This window comes from Labrus mixtus, chromosome 8 (genome assembly GCF_963584025.1).
Source record: "Labrus mixtus chromosome 8, fLabMix1.1, whole genome shotgun sequence".
Lineage (NCBI taxonomy): Eukaryota > Metazoa > Chordata > Actinopteri > Labriformes > Labridae > Labrus > Labrus mixtus.
The window spans coordinates 22,436,192-22,458,556 of record NC_083619.1 but is presented as its reverse complement, the minus strand read 5'-3'; the positions used below and the strand labels follow the sequence as shown (position 1 = coordinate 22,458,556).

Genomic DNA, 22,365 nt, shown 5'->3' with positions numbered 1-22,365 from the left:
TGGCTCAGTGTCCGAGTGGATTCCTCAATGAATGAAGAGGAGCTGGAGAGTCGCCTCGGGGTCAAAAGATCAGAGAGAGAGAAAGAACCACAAGTTAACAAGAGACAGAGTCAGAAACTCAAGGCCAAGGTCTCTCTCTTTCTCTCCCCCCCCCCACACACACACACACACACAGGTGCTGTGGAGGAAGAGGCTCTGAGAAGCTTTGTAGTTGTTCCTCCCTGTAGGCAGCTCTGATGAGAAGGTTTATAATTTGAGAGCAACAGTCACAAAAAATGTGAAGCATTCATCACCACTGATAACAAGCAGGATGTTGGACATGAAACTAAATGATGGAAACCTCAACAGGAAGGGTTCCTTCTTAGGACAAATTAAACCCTGACGTATCCCAAATAACACAAGTTATTCCCTAACTTTGTTTTTTTTTAAATCAGTTTTATCATTTTTACAACCCCATATCACGAGACATCTACAGCTCTACAATTCGTTAAGCAGACACTTTTGTCCAACCTGACATACATCAGAGTGTTAGTACACCACAAGCAAGGATCTTAAAGGATGATCTGTGCACTCCAAAGAGTGAGCTCTCAGAAGATGCTAGAATCAGCACTACAATCAAAAGAATGACAGAATATAGTAACATGCACTAGTATGGAAGCATCAAAGTGGACATGCTTTCATATAATTTACTCAATTTCCCCTTCATAACGAGTATAATTACTGGTTGTGTTATTGAGTTCCTGACTTCTATGTCTTGTATCCACAGAGAAAAGGGTACGGAAATATTTAAATTCTAGCTATTTTAAAGCTCCTGTGAAGAACTTTTGTATTGTGTTGATTTTGGCGACCCCTGTGGACAAAGTGGTACATCTCATCTCTTTGTTGATTTTGTTCTGCACATGTGTAAGTAGTGTTTTTAACGGAAAATCTCTTCATTATTTGATAACCAGTTAAAAACTCCTCACAGGAGCTGTAAGATTTATTTAGTCATAAAACGTCTCCAGGCTAAACAGACCATTACACCTTGCAGCGTGGCGGACTTTTCTTCTCTTTTTTTGCAGTGTGCACCTAACGGGGAAAAGTTGAACACACACTCCACGCCCACAAAGTGTGTGCAGAGGCGGGGGGAGTCCAGTCTGTGAGCAGACGACGTACAAACACTCCTCCAGGACGCACGGAGGACGCGCGTAAAAGCAACCGAGCTGCTCTCTCTCAACAACAGCGTTAAACTCCTCCAGCATGTAGCACTGTGAGGCTGGGAACTTCCTTCATCTTGCGGATGCAATTCTTTTTGTCTATAACATCAGATAAATCGGGGTTTTATTGTTTGCTACGACCCGGGTCTGTGTTTCCTATGATGCTCGGCAATCAGAGCAATGTTCGCTCCACGCTTTGGATTCACAATGTGAGGATTTGTGTCTGGATAAATAAGGACGCTGCGTAAAGGAGAAGCTGAAGTCCCCCCAGTGTGTCCAGTAAAGCTTCGTTTCAGTCCCCCTAAAGAGCGGAATGGGGCCGAAATCTGCACTGATTCTTGTCGCTTTGTTGGGTAAGAAGATGTAACATTTACTTCTCCATGTTGTGCAGCGAGTGTGGAGATGCTGGATGTGGTGTTGCCAAAATGATTGAAAAACGTGTTTTCATCCACGTGTGCAATGAAGACAAAATGCAAATAAAAATGCTTAAAGAAGCTATTTGCCCATAGTGTATCCCTCACTTAGCATGAGAGCTTCCAAATGATGTACATATTTTAAATTGAAGTGTCTTTTTGGATGTTTTTTTACTCCTGAACCTGAACCTGCCTCTTCTCCCTCAGTACACCTGTTTACCATCCTGCCAGTATGTGTTTGTATCTGTCTGTCCAACAGGGTTAATCATAATAATAATAATAATAATAATAATAATAATAATTCTCTTTAAGTTTTCCCTCATGCCCCAGTGATGAACATATTGGAAAGCTAAAAGGCAATAAAAATCTTCCCTGGGGCTGCTTGACAGATGAAAGTGCTTTGAGAGTTAAGAGCCACTTAAAAACATCCATTCCTGCTGAAACCCCTGTCTGAGCAGCAGAGGATTATGGGACTGCAGTTTGACCCAATCCATCTGTTGTCAGTGACAGTTGAAGGAAACTTTTGGCTGAGACTTCAAATGACCGGATTTAGATAAGGTTGATATTTTTGAGTCTACATATTCTGAAGTGTGTTTAAGTGAATCTAACGTTCAATTAGGCGGTGTGTTATTGCAGCCTTTCATGAGGCAATAAAAATGCTCTGTCAGCCTGGATTAGAGAGTGATGTGAATTTACAGCGGGGGAGAAAACCGGAACCTTAATTTAAGCAGCAAAGTTTAACAAAGCCTCAGAGAAGTTGTTTACACTTCAGATTATCATATGAATCAAACATGACTTCTACTGAGCCTCAATATATCTTTAAGTGTTATTACATATTTAGAGTCTGGAGTTTACTTAATGCAAAAGGATTAAATTATCAGGACACCTTACAACCCTTCATATATTTGTGTTGCTTTTTGAATTTACATTTTCCTTCTGAATTTGCATAGAAGATTTGTTGCTGGATCGCTCACTCAGGGTCTGTAGATTAGTTTTTGTTAATCTGGCACATCGTGGACAAAAGTTCTGACAAAATCTTCACTTGTGAGAAAAGGGCTTAAGGAGGCATCTTAACTATACAAATAAAACTCCCCTCATGCTCCCGTTGCCAAAATAAGAAACATTTGGCCTTTTATACTGAATCACCATAAACGGCAAGAAGTAAGCGCTGTAATTGCAGAGGCATCCGTCAGAAAATTTGCAAAATCATTTAATATGCAGGGAAATATTCTTAGGAAAAAATACCGACATCAACAAAGTTTGAAAAACTGCAGCAAGACAAATAAAGGGAGGTCACAAGTTCAAACAAGCAAACAGGAAAGGAAGACAAATGATTGTAACCGCCTGCAGCCCAGAGTCTTCCTCTGAGCAACGTTCCTCTGATGAATCAGTCAGTGCTGGAGCAGGAAAAAATGAGCACAATTATAGGACAATATTAAGCTTTTATCTGTTTATGAAACTTCTTTAATTAATACCGAAGCCTCTATGAGCTAAGAAAGCAAACAAGACCATCAGCAAAAAGAGAGATTGTTACTTTTAGTCTAAATAAATGAATGCCTGATACCGCTGCTGCTGGGTAGATGTTAGACAAAGTGATTAACAGCATGCTGCAGGACTCGCTTTTTTTTTATTCCCACAGCAAATATTGTACAGGACAAAAGAATCAAAGAGATGTACAGCTTTGTCTACAGTAGGTGCTGAAATTGACACACATTGTTTTGTGCAGTACAGCGGTAGCAAGTTGATTTGTGATAAATTAAGTGCAATTAATCTTTCAGTTTTTGTCTGTCTGCTGTTCTTAATACACAATTATGAACACCATCATGCCCCTCCTGAATAAAAAACATAGAACCAATTCGTCTGAGGGTAGTTGATGGGTAGCTTGAGCTTCATCTGCATCAAAATAGAGGAAAACATGGTAATTACATTACCAACATGTAACATCTTCACATGCTAAGTGAGAAAGCAAAAAGTATTTATTCTTACTTATTGCGATAAATTCTTATCGTGTTTATACTTATGGAACTGCTAATGGTTGTGCTGCCCTTGTGATTAGTGCTAATGTTAAATTAAAAAACTTAACAGAAATGATAAATAGGATAAACATTGTACTTGTTCAACATCCACCTGTTAGCATGTTCACTGTGAGCACGCTAGCAATTTGACGTATACTTTTAGCGAACATAACTCATAGCATGGCTGTCAACTCGTTCAGATTTTTTTGTCTCAAGTTTTGTTGTTTGTTTTAATGGTTTAAATGTAGGTTTTCCTCCTCATTATCACCAGTGTATTTATCTGTCTGTGAGGCTAATGTTTGCTCTGGCGGTCAGTTGCCTGCTAGCTTGTTTAGGGTTAGCATCATCCAAAGTCTGCAGTCTTGCCTAGTTGCTGGTGTGACTGTAGACCGTTCTCACCCCCCAAAAAAGTGAATTTTGTAGTTTAACATCATTGTGAAATTCATAATCCATGCAATTGATAAATGTATATGTTGTAAAAAAAATAAAAATAATAATAAATCCCCTCTGACATCAAGGGAAGTAGAACACAAAATCTTCCAACTAAAAAATACTCAAGCAGCAGTACGTTCTTTAAATTGTACCTCCTTTACATTAAGTTTGTTTAAAGTCAAGCTTCTCAAGTGTTGTTTGGTTTCCTGCTCTCAGTGAAACATGTTCACAGCCACATGAAGAGATAACCCAAAGATCAGTCCTTTGTCCGCCCTCCGCTTCTGGCACTTGTGGATTTTTCTCTTCCCATAAACGTTGCGGAGCGTCTCTGCATGTCTGGGGTCCCAGTGCTGTGACCTCACTGGTGGGAGTGGGCCAACTGGAAATGTTCTCTGTGGTTCAGGGCTCTGGGAGTTTTGTGGGTGCTTTGATTTAGATAGAGAGCAGCAGTTTGGGAACACATGGGCAGCCATGAGGGACAAGGAGAGGCTTTGAGTCGAGCCGCTCTGATTGTTGTAATGAGGATAGTTGATTGTTTTTTTGTTTTTTTTTTAAAGATATTGGATTGAAATCGCTCACATTAAACCGTAAATTACTCTTCCTCTTAAAAGCAAATTTTACAAACAGACTACAAAGTCTTGCTCATTTCCTCGTTGGTTTCACCATGAGCCTGGTTTCCATTTGGTGTTCTTGTTTGGCTTTGATTTCCTGAAACTCTATAAAAGAGTCAGTAAAGCTCTTTATTTACATTCTGATATTTTAAATATACAATATATTTTTATTCTGGAGCAGGTGTGTTACTGCTGCACAGTTTGACGTCAGATACTTTACACAAACACTTCATTTACTCACATTCTCGTAAAACCGCAAAGACAAATGCTGCCAGATCTACTTTTCTTTAATCTGGTTCACGCAGTAGATGTAACGGATAAGAATCTGTTCTGCTTCAATTGTTTCCAGAAAGCTGAAAGTGGGAAGTTCTTGATTTTTTTTTTAGAAACTAATAAGCATGAGCATTTACAGACAAAATATAAAAACTATGTATTTATAAAGGTCCCAAAGATATTTATTTAGTACATTGACTGGATATAAAGATGGACGGCCCGTTTCCAAATCTTCCTGTTGTGCAAAAGTGAGGCCAAAATACCCTACGTGAGGGGTGAGTCATCATTGCACTGATGATGTCTTGGGGAGACAGATGACGCTGCAGAGATTCTGTTCATCTCGTCTCATCTTTTTGTAAAGTAAATCAAAATACCCGAAATGTGTGTTCAGCACCTCAGAGTCCAGAGCAGCTTTTCAATCAGAGTTTTGGTGAAATATTTTTCTTGACCAGTTTTCTTAAAGTCAGAGGGAATTATAAACTCTAATGTACAGAAGTAAAAAATAAAAAACAACCTGTTCTTCTCATAAGTTGAATAAAATCAACACTATTTCTCTAAAGTTGCACACAGTGGATGAAAGGCCAACGTCGATGTTTTTAGTTAAGTCTAACCAAGAGTCCAAAGGGAGCTGAACGTTGTCAGTTTAGGATCAGAGAAGTCAAAGAAACACAGCTTATAGCCAGAACTAAAGGCTTTTGTTTTGTTTACTTGTAAACTAAGAATGATTTTCTTTTTAAAGTAACCAAGTGGTCTCTAGATAACTTTATGAAGAGGCTGACAGAGTGAGAGATTCATATTTGTGATTCAGTGGATATTGTTTACTGCCAAGCTCGAGAATTTTGTTTATGTCTGTACTAAATCTTCAATGATTAATAGAGTCATTTCAAACTATGGTAGAAAAGCACTTTGAGATGTTGTATGAATGGATGCTGCTCTCTAAATAAACTTGCCTCGCCTAGAAATGATGTTTTATGATTTTGATCATTGAATAAATTGAGCTGTTGAGTAATATCGAAGACTAGAAAGTCGGTATAAGATGATTAAATAAGAACATTAAATGACAGATGAATCTACAGCAAAAGTAATTGTTAGTTGCAGCACTAGTATGAACTTTTTAATGTTTTTTCCGTAGGGGAAAAAGGCCAAAGACAGGTGTGTTTTGTGAATTTATAAGCATGAAAATATGCCGTGTGTGTGTGTGTGTGTGTGTGTGTGTGTGTGTGTGTGTGTGTGTGTGTGTTTGCTTTCAGGATCTCAGCAGGTGTCCCTTTTAAATTTAGACACACACACACACACACACACACACACACTAACACTCTAGTTTCTACTGTAATTATTGTAAAAAAATTAAAAAAAAAGAGCTGTTTACAGCGACTCAGGTTTTCTGCTTTGTTTCAGCCCTGACATCGTGTGCAAAAAAAAAGTCTCACATACACATAAACACCCGCACACTTACACACATTACATAGAACAAACTGTGAAGCCTCCTCTTTGATTTTGAACGTGGCCTCAGCCAGCAGTGCGGCGTTACCAATGCCACCAGCTGAGTGTGGGGATCAGACCTCCGCACCGTCCAGTGTTTCCACTGAGCAGAGCTGTGATGCGGTGAATTAACACACAACCCTCGGCTCACACATATGAGACGTGCCTCACTGGAGGCAGCTTTGTTCTGAGTTGTTGGCTTCACTTCATCATGTGGTGGTTGTTTTATTTGTACCTCCCTCTGAGTGTTTTTGTTTCCAATTTTAAAGTGCACACTCTACCGCAGCGGCATTCCAAGGCGTTACGTTATTTTGCCAGGCAAGTCAGGTCTGATATAAAGAATCTCAGGCTAAATCTTCATATTTCAAGCTGGATTTTGATGATATTAGAGCATTAGAGGGCGTAAACCTTCACTGGAATGTGAGCTTCAAGGCTTTTATTTGGCTGCAGGCTTAAAAAATGCTTTCATTTCCGATATTTGATCCCTTTAAGCTCAGACGATTGTTGAAGGTATTGTCGTTTCATATGGTGCATTGAGGTTATGCGGACAGGGTGGGAACTTGGAGTTTTTTTTTGTATCTTTGTTTGCAGCTTGATTCCAGGGTTTGCTTTAGTTTTTGTGGTGGCTGCAGAAATCTCATATCAGTTCTTTAACTTGCACATGTAAACTTTACCTTTTCATCACATGTTTTACTAATATGAACACATAAAGAGTGCACTCACACCAGGTGTCACAGGTCACTGATAAAGCCCTGTAATCCCCGGGGTGATGACATGAGTTAAAATGACTACATTAAACCCTGTAAGCACTTCAAAGCGTCCCCGATGATTGAATGAGCAGAGTGAAAACATGAGAGGGAAACTTCAAACTAACAAGAGAACTTCTTTTTCGTTTTTGATCTTTTGTATAATTAACGTTCTTTTTGGTTTCCCTAAAAGCATTTGTGCTCGGTTGTAAGGATGTAAAGATCATAAAGAAAAAAGGTCTGCAGGAGTGAACTTATTTTTAATTGATTTTCTTGACATTTCAACCTCAATAACGTAAATATCAGTGCTTTTTAAATCACCAGAAGGCACATTTTTGTTCTTAAATCTGTTTAAGTCAAATATTAACCCACACAAGACTTTTTGTTTGCGTCAATTTTGACACCTACTGTAGATAAAGCGTCCCAATATCTCAATGCTTATCTCATCCTGTGCATATGTTTGTTGGGATTTCTGGCAAAAATCTCCTCCTACCTTTTTTTTAAACAAACATAGACACTGTTTGGCTTAGTCCTTGTCTGACATCAATCAATCGATCATTATTTCTATAGCGCCAAATCATAACAAAAGCAATCTTGAGACGCTTTACAAAAAGCAGGTAAAAGATCTTACTCATTGCTATACAAGAAAAATGGGATAAGATGCAGGAAGGATTTCTTCTTTGTATTCCTCGTGTTCCTGTTGTCCAGGCTTCCTTGCCGCTGAGGTGGAGGTCGGGGCAGGCCGTGCATAACATACACCATGAATCAGCGTTTACAGGTGTGAAAAATATGGCTTTCATACGTCATGGAGGCTTCAGTCTTAATTTCAGTCATTCTCATAACTATCTATAAACTCCCCACATGAACTTTATGTTATACGAAGAAAAAAACAATATCCTTGAAATGTAACATTTTAAACATCATTTTCATTCAAAAGCACAAAATTCTTCTTGAATGACATTTATCTTCCTCAAACAGTTCTGCCTAACAGAAGAAAGAAAATAAATGACTAATGGTAAAAGTAAAACCTGAGCTTAACCTTCGGTGTCTGTGATTTCTTCACAGGCTGGGCTGACGGTTCGTCTCTCCACCACTCAGACGGTCGGTCCAGCCGTCTCTCTCTGGAGAAAACCTTCGGCCGGCTGGTCAAAGACTCTCAGTGCCAGCACATGTTGAAGCACCTTCACAATGGAGCCAGAATCACAGTGCAGATGCCTCCAAACGTGGAGGGTCACTGGGTGTCAACCAGGTAAGACCAATATGGACTTATATGACCGATGTTTTCTGTTCATCTTCTTTATTATCAAAAGGCAATGCAAGCATCTTAATGTGTTAAAACAAGAACATTATTAGAGGACATAAAGAGTAGAGTAGCGTTTAAATCTCTTATTTGTAGAAACCTTAAGAGGGTACTGCTGTTCTTCAATGTGCCTGCTAATCACCTCCAAGTTGCATAGGCATAGCAACAATTTCTCATTCACATAATGGTAATCCCTGTGTAATCATAAAATAAAATAAATTGTTTTCTGTTAGTGGGTCTGCTCAGATTTTTATGAAGTATTTTGTTAAGTGTCCTCTGTACATCATGGTCATCTGTCACACATCTGTACTCCCCATCCGAGTCACTAAATTCATAATATCCCTCACAAAAAATAACTTTGTCTAAAAAAAAAAAAAAAATGTTGATTTTCAGATTTTCTTTGAATGCCACACAACGACTCCTCAGTCGATCCTCTGCTGACATCAGCACTTAACCTCAACACAAACATGACTGAACTTTGAGCTTTAAGAAGTGGATTAAAAGTTAAAAGAGATTAAACAGAGATTTCAAATCTCTGCAAATGAATGTTTCTACTATACTGGATCAAATCAAACAAAATGATGCTGCCTGGAATGATGACACAAATATGAAGAGGTTGATCCTGTACTTCTCTTTAAGGCTATTTAAAGTCTCCAAATTCCATCTGTGGCCACCTCAAGTCAGAAGGCTTAGGCAGGTTTAAATGAAAAGCCTGAGTTCACTCCCTTCATAAAGCAAGTGTTCCCTGCACGAAAGGCATGCACATGTTGTGTAAAAGAGTTCACTTGTGATCAGAGTCAGAAGGCCCTTGATACCGAAACATGCAGCTGGCAATGCATAAGAAGAAATAATAAAGGCTTGCTCATCTCTGGACCAGAATCAAAACCTTTTCTGCAGGAGACGTAGGATACTAGCTCTTACTTTGATCCTTATTTGTCTTCTGCTGCAGATGTGAGGTGAGACCTGGCCCGGAGTTCTTGACACGCTCCTACAGCTTTTTCCCCAACAACACCTTCCAGGCTCACCAGTTCTACTACGAGGACAACCACTGCACCAGACCCACCTACACGCTGGTGATCCGGGGTCGCCTACGCCTACGTCAGGCCTCCTGGATCATCCGAGGCGGCACGGAGGCCGAGTACCACCTCCACCGCGTCCAGATGATTTGTCACACAGCCACGGTGGCCAAAGAGCTCAGCCAGAGACTGAACCGCAGCTGCAGAGGGGCCGCGAAGGGCCCCTGGGAGCCCAGTGTGATCCACGAGCTGTGGAGCGAGGAGGGCGGGTACGACTGCTCCCGGGAGCTGAACTTTGCCATGCATGAGCTGCAGCTGCTGAGGGTGGAGAAGCAGTACCTGCATCACAACCTGGATCACCTGGTGGAGGAGCTGTTTCTGGGAGATATCCACACCGAGCCGTCCCAGAGGCTTTACTACAAGCCGTCCAGCTATCAGACCGCCCTGCAAAACGCCAAGGTAAGTCCCGGATGATCCGTTTACAATTAGAGGGATGATGGAGAAATGTGGCAGTAAAGTCTAAGAGCTGATGTGAATCTGTAGATTACAAGTTCCCCTCCCAGGATCAAATTAGGACTTCAAGAGGGCAAAACTTGATTGGCATGGGATCAAGAAAAAAAGTTAGTTCTTCTCAGCCAATGAATTACAATGACTTTGTTGATATTGCCACATTTTCTCTAGCGACAACTTGTGGTTTATCCTACTAAACATGATTAACATCAAACCTGCTTTATAACGCTATGCCAGCATTGTCATCGTGGACATGCTAACAGCTGCCTTAAGCTGCAAGCACAGCTTCAAAGAGCTGCTTTGCCACGCTGAAGTATCTTTGTCTGCCTGATGTTAAGTGTTCAGGCACCATAAAATAAACATCTGAAAACGCTGAGTGAAAGAAATGAGAAAATGTATGAAAAGGAGGATTTGATATCTGTGGCTTCTGTCTGTCTGTTGGAAAACTACTGGACTTATTTTTGTGAAACTTGTCGGAAGGTGAAAGGTCACCACTTGCATATCATGAACACTAGACTGTTAGCCTTGGTTGATTTTGATTTAATGATGGTTTCTCTTAAGCGAGTCAGTAGCTGTTGTCTTTGTCTTGTCCTAGTTCTGCTACTCCTGTCACATTTCACTTCAAACGGGCTGCAGACAGACTTACCTGTGGGAGACACAATATTATAAGCAGGATGAAAAAATCCTCACAATTGGGAAAAGTGTTGGAATGCTCGACCGGGAGGGAGGTCAAGTTTTTTTTTTTGCCCACTCTGAGCATGAAGCTCTCTGCTGAACTGTCCTACCACCCACACCTAAAACAGCCCGAGCTGACTGTAAGAACAGTGTTATTGTATCAGAGCGTACCTTTAGCACAGCTGTGAGGAGACGTGTGTTAAAGAGCATTTTAATGAAAATCTTATCTCTCAGTGAAGGTAGCAAGATCAGAAAATAACTGAATATTAAGTGTGCTTGGATGTCATGTTGGTGTGATTTTATTCTAAATAGTTTGGAGGCAGTAGAATCCACCTGTCCACAACAATGAATCTTCTTCTGTTGTATCTAAATCTGATGTAGGATCAGTATAGATGTCAACAGTCTTGCCCTTTGTAACCTAAACATTTGCATTGGCAGAAAGCTGAAACTGTGTTTTGTGCTGATTTCATCTTTTAAATCTAGTGTTAAGAAAAAGCCCTTTCATTCCCTTCCCTGTGCTTACAGATGTAATTTCTCTATTTACACTGCTGAGCAGCAGCTTCCCTGCAGAGTGAAACCCTAGAGTGATGTTTTCTCTGTCACCCTCCACAGAGATTACAATGAAATCCTGCTCTGGTCCACTGTTTAAATAAACATCCATGTGTGGGGGGATGATGGGGCTCTGTGTTGCTGATCAGAAAGTAAACACAGAGAGGAGTGAGGAGCTGTGATCAGACATCTCCCCTGTGTCGTTGTAATGACCAGAGCTGCTCTCTTTAAGCCCCTCTGACCCACAGAGCGGCAATGTGAAACCAGGCCTATCTCTGGAAGCGATCAACATGTGGTATTCCTAGAATTCGGATTCATGCGGCTGTATGAATTATTCTAGCCAGCGCATACCGGGTCTGATTTCACGCATGCCTGAGGCTAAAATCAAAGTGTTGCATGTGCTGGCCGAGTATTGTTGTGAATAAAAGTTAAAGCAGAGGGGGGGGGGGTTAGTTGAGCTTTGAATTTCCACAGTTACAGCGAGGAGTCAAAGTTGATAACAGCATTGCATCAAAGGGTCAGTTCACCAGAATCATGCGCACACATATCTTCTCGTATTCCTGTAGCAGCATCAAGACATGCAGAGACATCTTTCAAGTAAAGATAATGAAGGTTAATCTAGTGTGTTATTTTGCATTTCCACCTTCAATTAGATATTTTAACAGAGAAAGTGTTCCCAACAACCTAAGCAAACACATATTTATCACTTTTCTTCTAACTGTAAATTTAAAGTTAAAAAGTAGTCGCAAAACTACCAGTCCTTCATCCGCTATGTTTCTTTACTCTAAAGTTGCATTTGAGAGATTTGACCAGATTTCCAGTTCTTAGAGCAGGACCTCGGGTTGTATGGGAAAATGGATCTTTTAGTGACGAGTGTGCTGATACGGTCATATCGCTGCTGCACACACTAAAGGAGCAAAATCGAAAAAGACTCATCTGTCGTTATCATGTGCGGGGTCTCTCACATTTTCAACATCTGTTAAGATTTTAGAAAACTTTTATTTGAGGGCCGGGCTTTAGATCCACTGACCCTTAGTGATCCTCGTCTGCTTTAAGATGTGTTAGCATGCCAGGCAACACAATAATGTTAGTGTCGCAGCGCCTACTGTATTATGTGGAACCGTTTTTAAATGATGGCTTAGTCTGCCTTCTCTTGTATGACACCGTCTTTTTAAAGAGCTAGTGTCTGAACTGCTAACGTCAAGTAATCGCTACTGCTTCTAAATGTAACTTTTTAACAAGGGCATGGGTTTGCAAGAATTAGAACCACAAAAAAAAAAAATACATTCAACACAGTTAGTAGTTAATTACTAATACATTCTATCTTTCATTGTGTTGCTGCAGGGCTCACCAGGAAAACAGACCTCAGTAGATTTAAGGCCCAGTTGGTCACCAGCTTTTTTTAAACAGTGGTAGAAAATACTTCACTCCTTACTACACCAAAAGCGCCAGCTCCTGAGGCCGTAATGCTTTCTTTTAAAAGGTTTTTTATATTACCAGGGTGACTTATCCAATCCATTAATCTTAAGCGTTTTACCCAGAGCTGGTCCCAGTCCACAATACTTACTGGTGCCAGCATGTTCATTTGTGGTTATTGGGTGGATCTTAGTGGTGATGCAAGAGCAAAGCGGCACACTCTTTTTTTAGAGTTTGTTTCTTCTGTTTTCCCCATTTTTCTGTCGCCTGGTTGCTTCGCCTTGATAATGAACCTTGTGAAGCAGTGATCTGTTTTTTTAATATTGTTGTCGTTGGTAACCTGTTTCTGTGGTTTTATGGTTTTGACATGTATCCCTCATGCTGAGACTCATTTGTTAGCTTGTGTGTTTTTCCCTCCCTTGAATTTGTCGTTCACTCCTTCTTTGTGAGGCTTAAGTACCTTAAACTACGTCTCAAACTTAATTTAAAAAAAAAAGCTGCATAGCAAATGAAGACATGCTGGTGTAGCTTTTAGGATATAAACATAATCAAACGTTGTGAAGAGTCATTTATGACACCAACATGTCTTTAAAAAGGATCTTCACGGCCTGATGTACTTTCTGTTCCTCTTAAAACATTTCTCGTGTGGACATCGTCTTCCCTGAACCGTGGTGGTTTTTCCCAAAGTGAAAATATGGCGGCCAAGAAAAGTTCTGATGCTTCTTGATCCTCTGTGGTTTGGATTGTACCTTCTTTCTACGTCAGTTCGGATGAAAGAGACTGCCAGATGTAGTTGTAAAAAAAATAAAATGCATATATGTAAACTATTTGAAGCTAGGGCAGTAATATCCTCCTCATTTCCTTCATTTCTTATTCCCCCAGACAGGGTCTGTAAAATGCTTTGACATCACTTTCTAGGAGCAAAAGTTAGCTCAGGTTTCGTCCTGTTTGGAAACAGACACTTTCGGTATAAATGTATTTTTCTCTTTTTAGTTTCAGAACATTTCATTTTTTGTCAGTTGTATTTTGTTTTTTTTAAAGATATTTTTGGGGCAATTGAGTCCTTTTATTAGATAGGACAGCTGAAGAGAGACAGGAAATGTTGGGAGGAGAGTGGAATGACATGCAGCAAAGGGGCCGATGTCGGATTTGAACCCACAGCCGCTGCGACGAGGACTATGGCCTCTGTACATGGGCCTGCTGCTTTGCTCTTTGTTTCTCACAGTTCAGCTCCAGTGGATTTTCTCTCCATCTATTAACTGGCCTTTAAACATTGTGTGTGTGTGTGTGTGTGTGTGTGTGTGTGTGTGTGTGTGTGTGTGTGTGTGTGTGTGTGTGTGTGTGTGTGTGTGTGTGTGTGTGTGTGTGTGTGTGTGTGTGTGTGTGTGTGTGTGTGTGTGTGTGTGTGTGTGTGTGTGTGTGTGTGTGTGTGTGTGTGTGTGTGTGTGTGTGTGTGTGTGTGTGTGTGTGTGTGTGTGTGTGTGTGTGTGTGTGTGTGTGTGTGTGTTCAAGATGAGTCAAAACAGTCAAACTTTTACTTGCAAGTTGCAGCCTGTCATTGTTTGTGCAGATATTGGTTAGTGTAGAGCACCTCTGACATGGCTCCAGCACTCCGCTGTGGGGATTACTGCCTGATTACTAATTGGCATATGAAACTTTTACATGCTAAACTTACGGGTGTGGTTTCTGCTGGGGATTTTCATACTAAAAGTCTAAAAGCTTTGTTATCATAGTTTCTGGTTGTTGCCGTCCAGAGGAGAAATGTTGACATGCTCGTCTGAGTCACCTTCAGTTATTACGCTTCTCCGCAGAGCAGTGACTTTCTTGAGCAACAGAGGGGGCTTTAAGACTCTCTTTTTTCTCTTTAGTCCAGCTTCTGCCTGTCAGGCTGCGTACTCTGAGGTTTGTCTTTGCTATCTAATGCAATCCATCACAACAGACCAAATGTCTACCTCAATTTATGTCTACAATGTTCATTAATATTTATAAAAGTGCTAATTAATCACACATTAAAGCACTGAGGTCAAAGTGGGCAACTGAACTGCATCATGTTAATGATTGTAACACCACAACAACAACAACAACAACAACAAAGGCATAGAACAACAACAGCAAACAACAAACATCTACAATTAAAACAAACAACATCAAACAGCTGTAACACACTTTGCAATACAAAACTTCAAAATACTTAAAAAACTACAATTTACAATCTGAACTACAACATCCATCAATAATATACAACAGCATAAAACTACAACATCACACTGAAACAAAACTACAAAGTAAAACAACTACAACATAAATCAACTACTAAAACAACTTCTACGACACACAACAACATACAAATACATCATCCAATGCCACAACGAGAACGACAACATTCAACAACAACTATAACAACATATGCTGATGTTTTATGTAGGGCTGGAAATCTCCGATTCGATTTCGATTCTTGGGGTCACGATTCGATTCACAATTTTCGATTCAAATCGATTCTGGATTCATGGATTCAACATCTATTTTTGAATTAGTACATACTTCAAGATCTACTCCAGTCATCTTTTTTTAAGATTTATTTTGGGCTTTTTGTGCCTTTTAATGGAGAGATAGGACAGTGGATAGAGTTGGAAATCAGGGAGAAAGAGTGGGGTATGACATGCGGGAATGGAGCCACAGGCGGGACTCGAACCCTGGGCCGCCCCCAACTCCAGTCATCTTTGTGACTGGCTGAATTTGTTGCTTCTCCATTTGGCATTTTACTGAGTTAAAGAGCTAGCCTTAGCACGGAGTGACTGATTAGCCCAAAAAAAAAAAAAAAAAGATTTTTTTGAAGTTATGAATCAATCTAAAATCTAAATTTTTACATAAATTGATTTTTTCCCAACCTCTAGTATTATGGTAGACTGAAGAATGCACAAATCTGAAGTGTTGGAGGATTATATTAATTCATTGCAGCTTGGTGTCAGTTTCACCTCGTAACACGCTTCATCCTTTAACTTCTTTTCTCCGTTGTCTGTCACATATGAACCTGCTGTCCTCTTTGTTTTTAATCCTGCTGTCTTCTTCTTCCTTGGCCAATTAACGTTACTGTCATGCATGTCAACAGTGCCACTGTGAGGAGTCATAAAGTAGTGACGCAGTGAGTCAAAAAGGAAATCTCAATCTCAATATAGTGATATTTGTCACCGGAGATTAATAGTTGTATCACAAGTGAGGACAACGATATAGTGCTGCATCGATATTTAGTCCCATCCCTAGAAATGAGTTCCCAACTATGGACATGGGAGACATGTTCATGGTTGGAGAACTTTTTTTTTTTTTTTTGGCTCAGTCAGGCTGTGTGTTTTATGGGCTCAAAGTTCCTGCAGATCTGGAACATGTTCTCCACACCTGTTACCTAAACTCTCCCACAGACTGCTCTCGTTCTTGTTCCCCCCCCTATATACACATGCTTAAATATATATGCATATTTATTTCTCTGCACACTTGTATTTATTGATTTTTACCGACTGCACGTATGTATTCTCTCTCTCTCATGAGCACACATGGTGCTTTATGCTTTCATTCACACAGAGCTGATTCACAGGAGGCCTCGCTCCAGTCGTCCCATTAACCTCTCACTCTGAGGCGGTTATGGAGCTGCTCTGGGATTATCTCATGTCTGACCATAGAGTGAAACAACCTTTTTTTTTTTTTTTCTGGTCTCATAGCATTCTCCGCTCCTTTTCTTCTTTTAAACTCCCCATGAATCTCCCGAGGACAGAGTGGCGTCTGGGAAAAGAGGGAGTGTTGAGATTTGACCACCATCGAATAACACAAGCTCCAGAGCCTCCCTGGAGTTGTTGGACTTTTTGGAAGAGATGTTGTGCAGCACAGTATGAATACTTCATGCTGTTTCTCCTGCCAGAGACCCACATCTGTCCTGTCTGGACACTGTGATCACATCCTGTACATGATGAATGGTCATTTCTACAGATAATAACAAGAGTTTGTAGGTTTATACAGTAGAATAAAAGGCATCCTGCAGTTGTTTGTAAGAAGCACGAAGGATCATCTTGCTGTCCGCTGTGTGACGTCCTGTTGTCACAGCTCTCGTTCCACCAGACATCTGTGTTTTACAGTGAAACGATGTGATCAGCCTGAGAAAATGCTGAAAACCTTGTCTGGCTTCCAGCACTGCCGAGCTTCAGAGCGAAGGAAATAGTTTTTCCTCCTTCATCCCACGTACAGACGCCAGGAGTCCTTTTTATTTGGATTTCATGACTCAATGTACTGATGATGGATTAAAAAAGCTTTCAGCACTGACAGGTTTTTATATGAGCGGGTTTTCATACATTGACGGTCAGCTGGAACTCTAACTCTGAGTTTGAGAAGAAGTAACAACTGAACATCGGATTTGATCACATGAAAAGTTTATTATTAATACGATTACTAATTTAGATTTTTGTCACATCACCTCTTAAAAACGTCCTCATACTTTCAACAAACTATAGCACCAAAGTCATAATATTTCATCGTATGTGGGGTTATTTATCACCAGATGAAATAAAAGCAGCATGGTTTTTCTTTCATTTCTACAGCTTACTTTATATTGTCAATTTTCTTTAATAGCAGAATTTTTTATGTAAAACTTATTAAAGTGTTTAAGTATTTTAGATTCAACATAAGGCGGCTGTGGCTTAGTGGTAGAGTCGGCCTCTCAACCGGAAAGGTCAGGGGTTCGATCCCCAGCTCCTGCAGCCACATGTCTGATGTGTCCTTGGGCAAGACACTTGACCCCAAGTTGCTCCCGCTGCTTTGTCGGCGGTGTATCAATCAATCAACTTTTATTTGTATAGTGTCAACTCATAACAAGTGTTATCTCGAGACACTTTACAAGAAGCAGGTAAAAGACCTTACTCATTGTTATGTTACAAAAAGCAGGTAAAATACCTTACTCATTGCTATATTACAAAGATCCGGCCTATCCATCATGAGCACTTTAGCAAAGCAGTAAAAGTTACAGTGGTAAGAAAAAACTGCCTTATTAAAAGGCAGAAATCTTCGGCCGGATCCCCGGCTCATGACGAAACAGCCTTCACAGGCCTAGACTGCGCCGGCCTTGGAAAGGGATAGGGGGAGAGATGGGATAAGATGCAGGAAGAGGGATAGGGAGCAAGGGGGTGGGGGGGAGGCAAGCTGTCCATCAACAATCCGGTGGGGAGGGGGTTGTTCTGGCAGGCCGTCCATAAGTTGCTTCTGATGGTCACTTACACAGCAGCCTCTGCCATCAGTGTGTGAATGTGTGTGAATGTGTGTGAATGTGTTGATGTGAGCTGCGGTGTAAAAGCGTTTAAAGTAATTAAAAGACTAGAAAAAGCTTAAACAAGCTCAAGTCCATTTACCGTAAGACTTGGCACTAAGTATTTTTTTTGCATTATAAGGAAATTGCCATAAAATCTAATTCCATCCGCTGTGTATCCAAGACTTTTATCTTCCGTCTTCTTTATTAAGAAAGTAATTAAAGATTTGTAAAGAAGACACTTCCTTAAATAACAATATTTTATCATCACACTTTTCTTTCCCAATGTTTCCTTTCAGAATCACGACCAAGGCTGCATCGCCTGCCGCGTCATCTTCCGCTCGGACGAGTTCCACCCTCCCATCCTGCCCCCGCGGGCCGACCTGACCGTGGGGCTGTACGGTCAGTGGGTGAGCCAGCGCTGCGAGGTCCGCCCCGAGGTCCTCTTCCTCACCCGTCACTTCATCTTCCACGACAAGAACCACACCTGGGAGGGTCACTACTACCACTACTCCGACCCCATCTGCAAACACCCCACCTTCACCATCTACGCCCGCGGGCGCTACAGCCGAGGGCAGCACTCAACCCGAGTCATGGGAGGGACCGAGTTTGTCTTCAAAGGTGACTTATTTATCATGTTGTCTAAAGTGAACTAACAGTCATTAGAGGGGACTTTATCTCAAGCGTCTGTAAAACCAAATAATCGTCCTCATTTCTCTTCTTTTACCCTCATCCAAGAGAAGCAAATCTTGTTTGCTCTGTCTTCACTTAGACTTTCTATTTTACAGTTGTGTACCTTTTTTTTGACATCTAGTGATTTGCCGATATCTTTGATTTATAACTTTCATGCATCAATTTAAGACATATTGAAATGCAAATGCATTGGTAAGATCAAAAAGTGGATAATATTGTATATACTTCTGACAAATATTTAGTGAGAATATACAAATGAACAGTTTTTTTTTCTGGTTGTCATGGCAACCCTTGTCCCTATTACAGTGTAAGGGTTAGCACATCAGCCAATATTTCTATACAATTTAGTTGTTATAAAACAAAAAACCTTGTAAAACATTTGCCCTACAATCTTTAATGTAATTAAGTTAAAATTAAATATTTTTGACCCTCTAGTGCAGGGGTGGGCAACTGGTGGCCCGGGGACCACATGCGGCCCCCCATCAACCCCCAATGTGGCCTTCAGGTCAATTTTTACACATCAATTAATTGGAAACATGAAATCATGAAAACCAGAAACATGTCCCTAATAATATTTGATCACTGGTATATGTTGAGTTAAATTTGAGACATAATTGACTGTAATCGTTTTTTTGTATTCTACAATTTGGTCCTCTGGCAGTGAGAATTAAATGAATGTGGCTCCTTGCTGTGACCAAAGTTGCCCTGCCCTGCTCTAGTGTTTCTGTTGGCTCGTTTGTACTTCAATGATAGTCTGACTTTTTTTTTTTTTCTTGGCCTTATTTCAGTGTTTTTCCCAGATCTCTGTGAGGGGTCCGATATGTCAGATTATCGTAACTATATAAAAAGATCCAGTTTGTAAAGTGAAATCACTACACAGTGGGTCAAAGACGGGATGTTGTTGGCGTTACTCTTTTAACCCTTTATAAAACTACTGACGCTCACAGGTCTTTTTTCACTTTCCTCCTCCAGTGAATCACATGAGAGTAACCCCCATGGACTTGGCCACCACCTCCCTCCTCAACGTCTTCAACGGTAACGAGTGCGGGGTCCAGGGCTCGTGGCAGGTCGGGGTGGAGCAGGACGTCACGGTGACTAACGGCTGCGTTGCTCTGGGCATCCGTCTCCCGCACACAGAGTACGAGCTTTTCCGCATGGAGCAGGACTCGCACGGGCGCTACCTGCTCTACAACGGCCAGCGTCCCAGTGACGGCTCCAGCCCCAACCGGCCGGAAAGGCGGGCCACCTCGTACCAGATGCCGCTGGTGCAGTGCTCGGCAAACAGCCACATGTCTGACTTCAGTAGAACCGATGGCAGCGACAGGCCTCTGCTTCAACACAATGACTGCTCAGGGAGGCATCGAGGCAGCCACAAACACGTCACGGTGGCCGTCGCCGTTATTGTCATGTGTTTGCTGCTCTGCTGGCATTGCTAGACGGAAGTTGTTTTTTTTTTGATCTTCTTAGATAAAGACAAAGTGTTTGGATTGCAAAAACTAAACGTTGAAAACGGCAAACGTGAACTTTGAACTTCTCAGATGTGAAGGAGGATTTAAACTTGGTGCTTTTGATCCTCTGAAGATTTCTCCAAACTACCAAAGACTTGACACTGCTGCACCACAGAAACTGCACTTTAGAGTGGAACCAAAGACCGACTTCTGTCTGCGTTTCCACAAATACACAAAGATGTCAATATACGAGACAGACTTGAGAGTATGTTTTCTACGGCGTATTTACCTACAACTATCAAGTCATTTTATTGGTACAGCAACAAGACAATGAACTCTTAAGAAGCTCCCTGTCTGCGAAGAGGTTCTCGTGGATAGTCACCGTTTACAGTAAAGGGAACGACAACACTTTGAATAAACTGTTGATTTTAGATGGTTGCTGTAAAGGACGGACACATTTCTTCCACATGTATAGACTGTTCACACTACTTCATCTGCAGGTTAACTTCCATAATAGAGACGTTTTATTTCCCACTCATCATAAAGCTGTCCCGACATGGACTAACTGGTTCCAATTGGGCCCATTTTGAAATAACCACATGCTCCGATTTGAAATCTGCACCTGGAATATTGGCAAAATATTCTTACCTGGTAAACCTGTTTACATATTAAAAAATAAATGCTCCACTCACACGTGTGTTTACATGCAGCCATTCATTGTCTGATTATTACGCCAGCTGTACAAACTGCTGGCTGGTTGTTTTGTTTACAACATTTTGAGCTGACCACAAAGAATTCAAGAGGCTGCGTTTCGATAACTGCAGGTAAAACGTTTTTTTTTTTTTTTTTTTTCAGACAGTTCAGCCGAGAAACATCACACCATCATCTCATCTCGGTTATCTCTTCCTGTCCGTTTGAAATCATTGATGGCGTAGAGTTTTGTTCCCAGATTAAAGAACATGAAGAAATATCCAGGACTGGATACATGTCTAAGATTAATCATGTATTAAATCAAAGATAGGTGAATAAATGTTTAAAGCAACAAAGTGTGACAGGAAACAGTTTAGGGGGTTATATTGATCATTACTGGTACACAACTAAGCATCTGACCTTATACATCACCTCCACGTTTTCTACAGCTCTGGATCAACTACCTTAATCAACTACACGTTTAACTGTTTGGAGGTTCTGAATGTGAAGCGTTCACACTGCAAAGAACCAAATGAAACCAGTAAGCAGGCCAGTAAGCGTTTCTCTAAGTGTCCTGATCAGGCGTGACTGCAGGACGTGGGGATCGAACCCCTGACCTTCTGGTTGAGAGACGGCCGGCTCGACCAACTGAGCCACAGCCTCCCCAATGGTTCCAACTAGATCTGATTAGTAATGGATTTTAAAAAGGTCAAAATGAAAGAGTAAATATATTAAATATTGTTGGTTTTATAGAATATTACTTTTCCATTCATCCGTTATCTATAGTGTTCGGGGGCTGCAGAGTGCTGAAGCAGATTTCAGCTTTCAGTGGGAGAGAAGCGGGGGAAAAAAATCTTAAAAAACGATTATTAAAGTCAAGTATGTTGAGTAAATATTAGAGCTAACGACAATGCATTGTTTCTTAAAAGTTGCTAATTTATTTCATATTCTGTTCTCCAGTTTCTAATAACCATGCATCACACTGTATGTGCTGACACTACAGTATGTCTGCTGTAAAGTGATCATTATACACCATTTCAAAGATCCAGTATTTGACCTTTTAATCACTGATGCCTCATGTTTATATCTGTTGAAAAATATGAGTCAATATTCATACTTCTATATATTTAACATTGAGCTTGTGTTACTCTGTCGCCGTACAGTCGCAGTAAAACATGTTACATGTTATTCCACTTCTCTCTCTCGGCTGCCAAACAGAAAATAAATATCCAGTGGACTTTTCCCACGCTACTCCGTCCTGGAGGAGTCACAATGAATCATATTACTCTGGAGTTAATGAAATGATTGCAGGTTTCACTTTGGGGGGAAAATAAGCATCTTGTAAAGACGGTGCTGCGTTTTAGACGTCATACTGAAATGAGCGAAGTTTGGGGCCAAATGACCACAGACGATTGTGCCTTACAGAATGCCCAATGTACCGAAAATGTGCAGCATTACCTCAGCAGAGCAACATCAAATATACAGAGTGAGAGGCACCGTTTCTCACTGTATGAAACTATAAACAGTGAAAAATGAAAACGCTGTGCTTCCTTAAATCCAAACATCTGTAATGATTGATCAAGTTAATAAATCATCTAAGAAAACAAATTAACGCT

The 22,365-nt window shown here is 40.7% G+C and overlaps 1 protein-coding gene across 1 annotated transcript; it reads left to right on the top strand.

The window, feature by feature from the left end:
* Positions 1-1,150: 1,150 nt before the first annotated feature.
* Positions 1,151-21,036, top strand: LOC132979419 (protein APCDD1-like). The gene is made up of 5 exons (XM_061045192.1): positions 1,151-1,549; positions 8,234-8,417; positions 9,418-9,943; positions 18,218-18,539; positions 19,584-21,036. Exons 1-5 carry the CDS (start codon positions 1,510-1,512, stop codon positions 20,045-20,047), a joined length of 1,536 nt encoding a protein of 511 aa, XP_060901175.1. The 5' UTR covers positions 1,151-1,509; the 3' UTR covers positions 20,048-21,036.
* The last annotated feature ends 1,329 nt before the right edge of the window (positions 21,037-22,365 follow it).

Excerpts from the sequence above, each read along its gene's own strand:
- LOC132979419 (XM_061045192.1), top strand. The coding sequence starts at position 1,510 with ATGGGGCCGAAATCTGCACTGATTCTTGTCGCTTTGTTGG. Across the intron at positions 8,418-9,417 it reads GGTCACTGGGTGTCAACCAG|ATGTGAGGTGAGACCTGGCC; the intron begins GTAAGACCAATA and ends CTTCTGCTGCAG. Across the intron at positions 18,540-19,583 it reads GACCGAGTTTGTCTTCAAAG|TGAATCACATGAGAGTAACC; the intron begins GTGACTTATTTA and ends TTCCTCCTCCAG.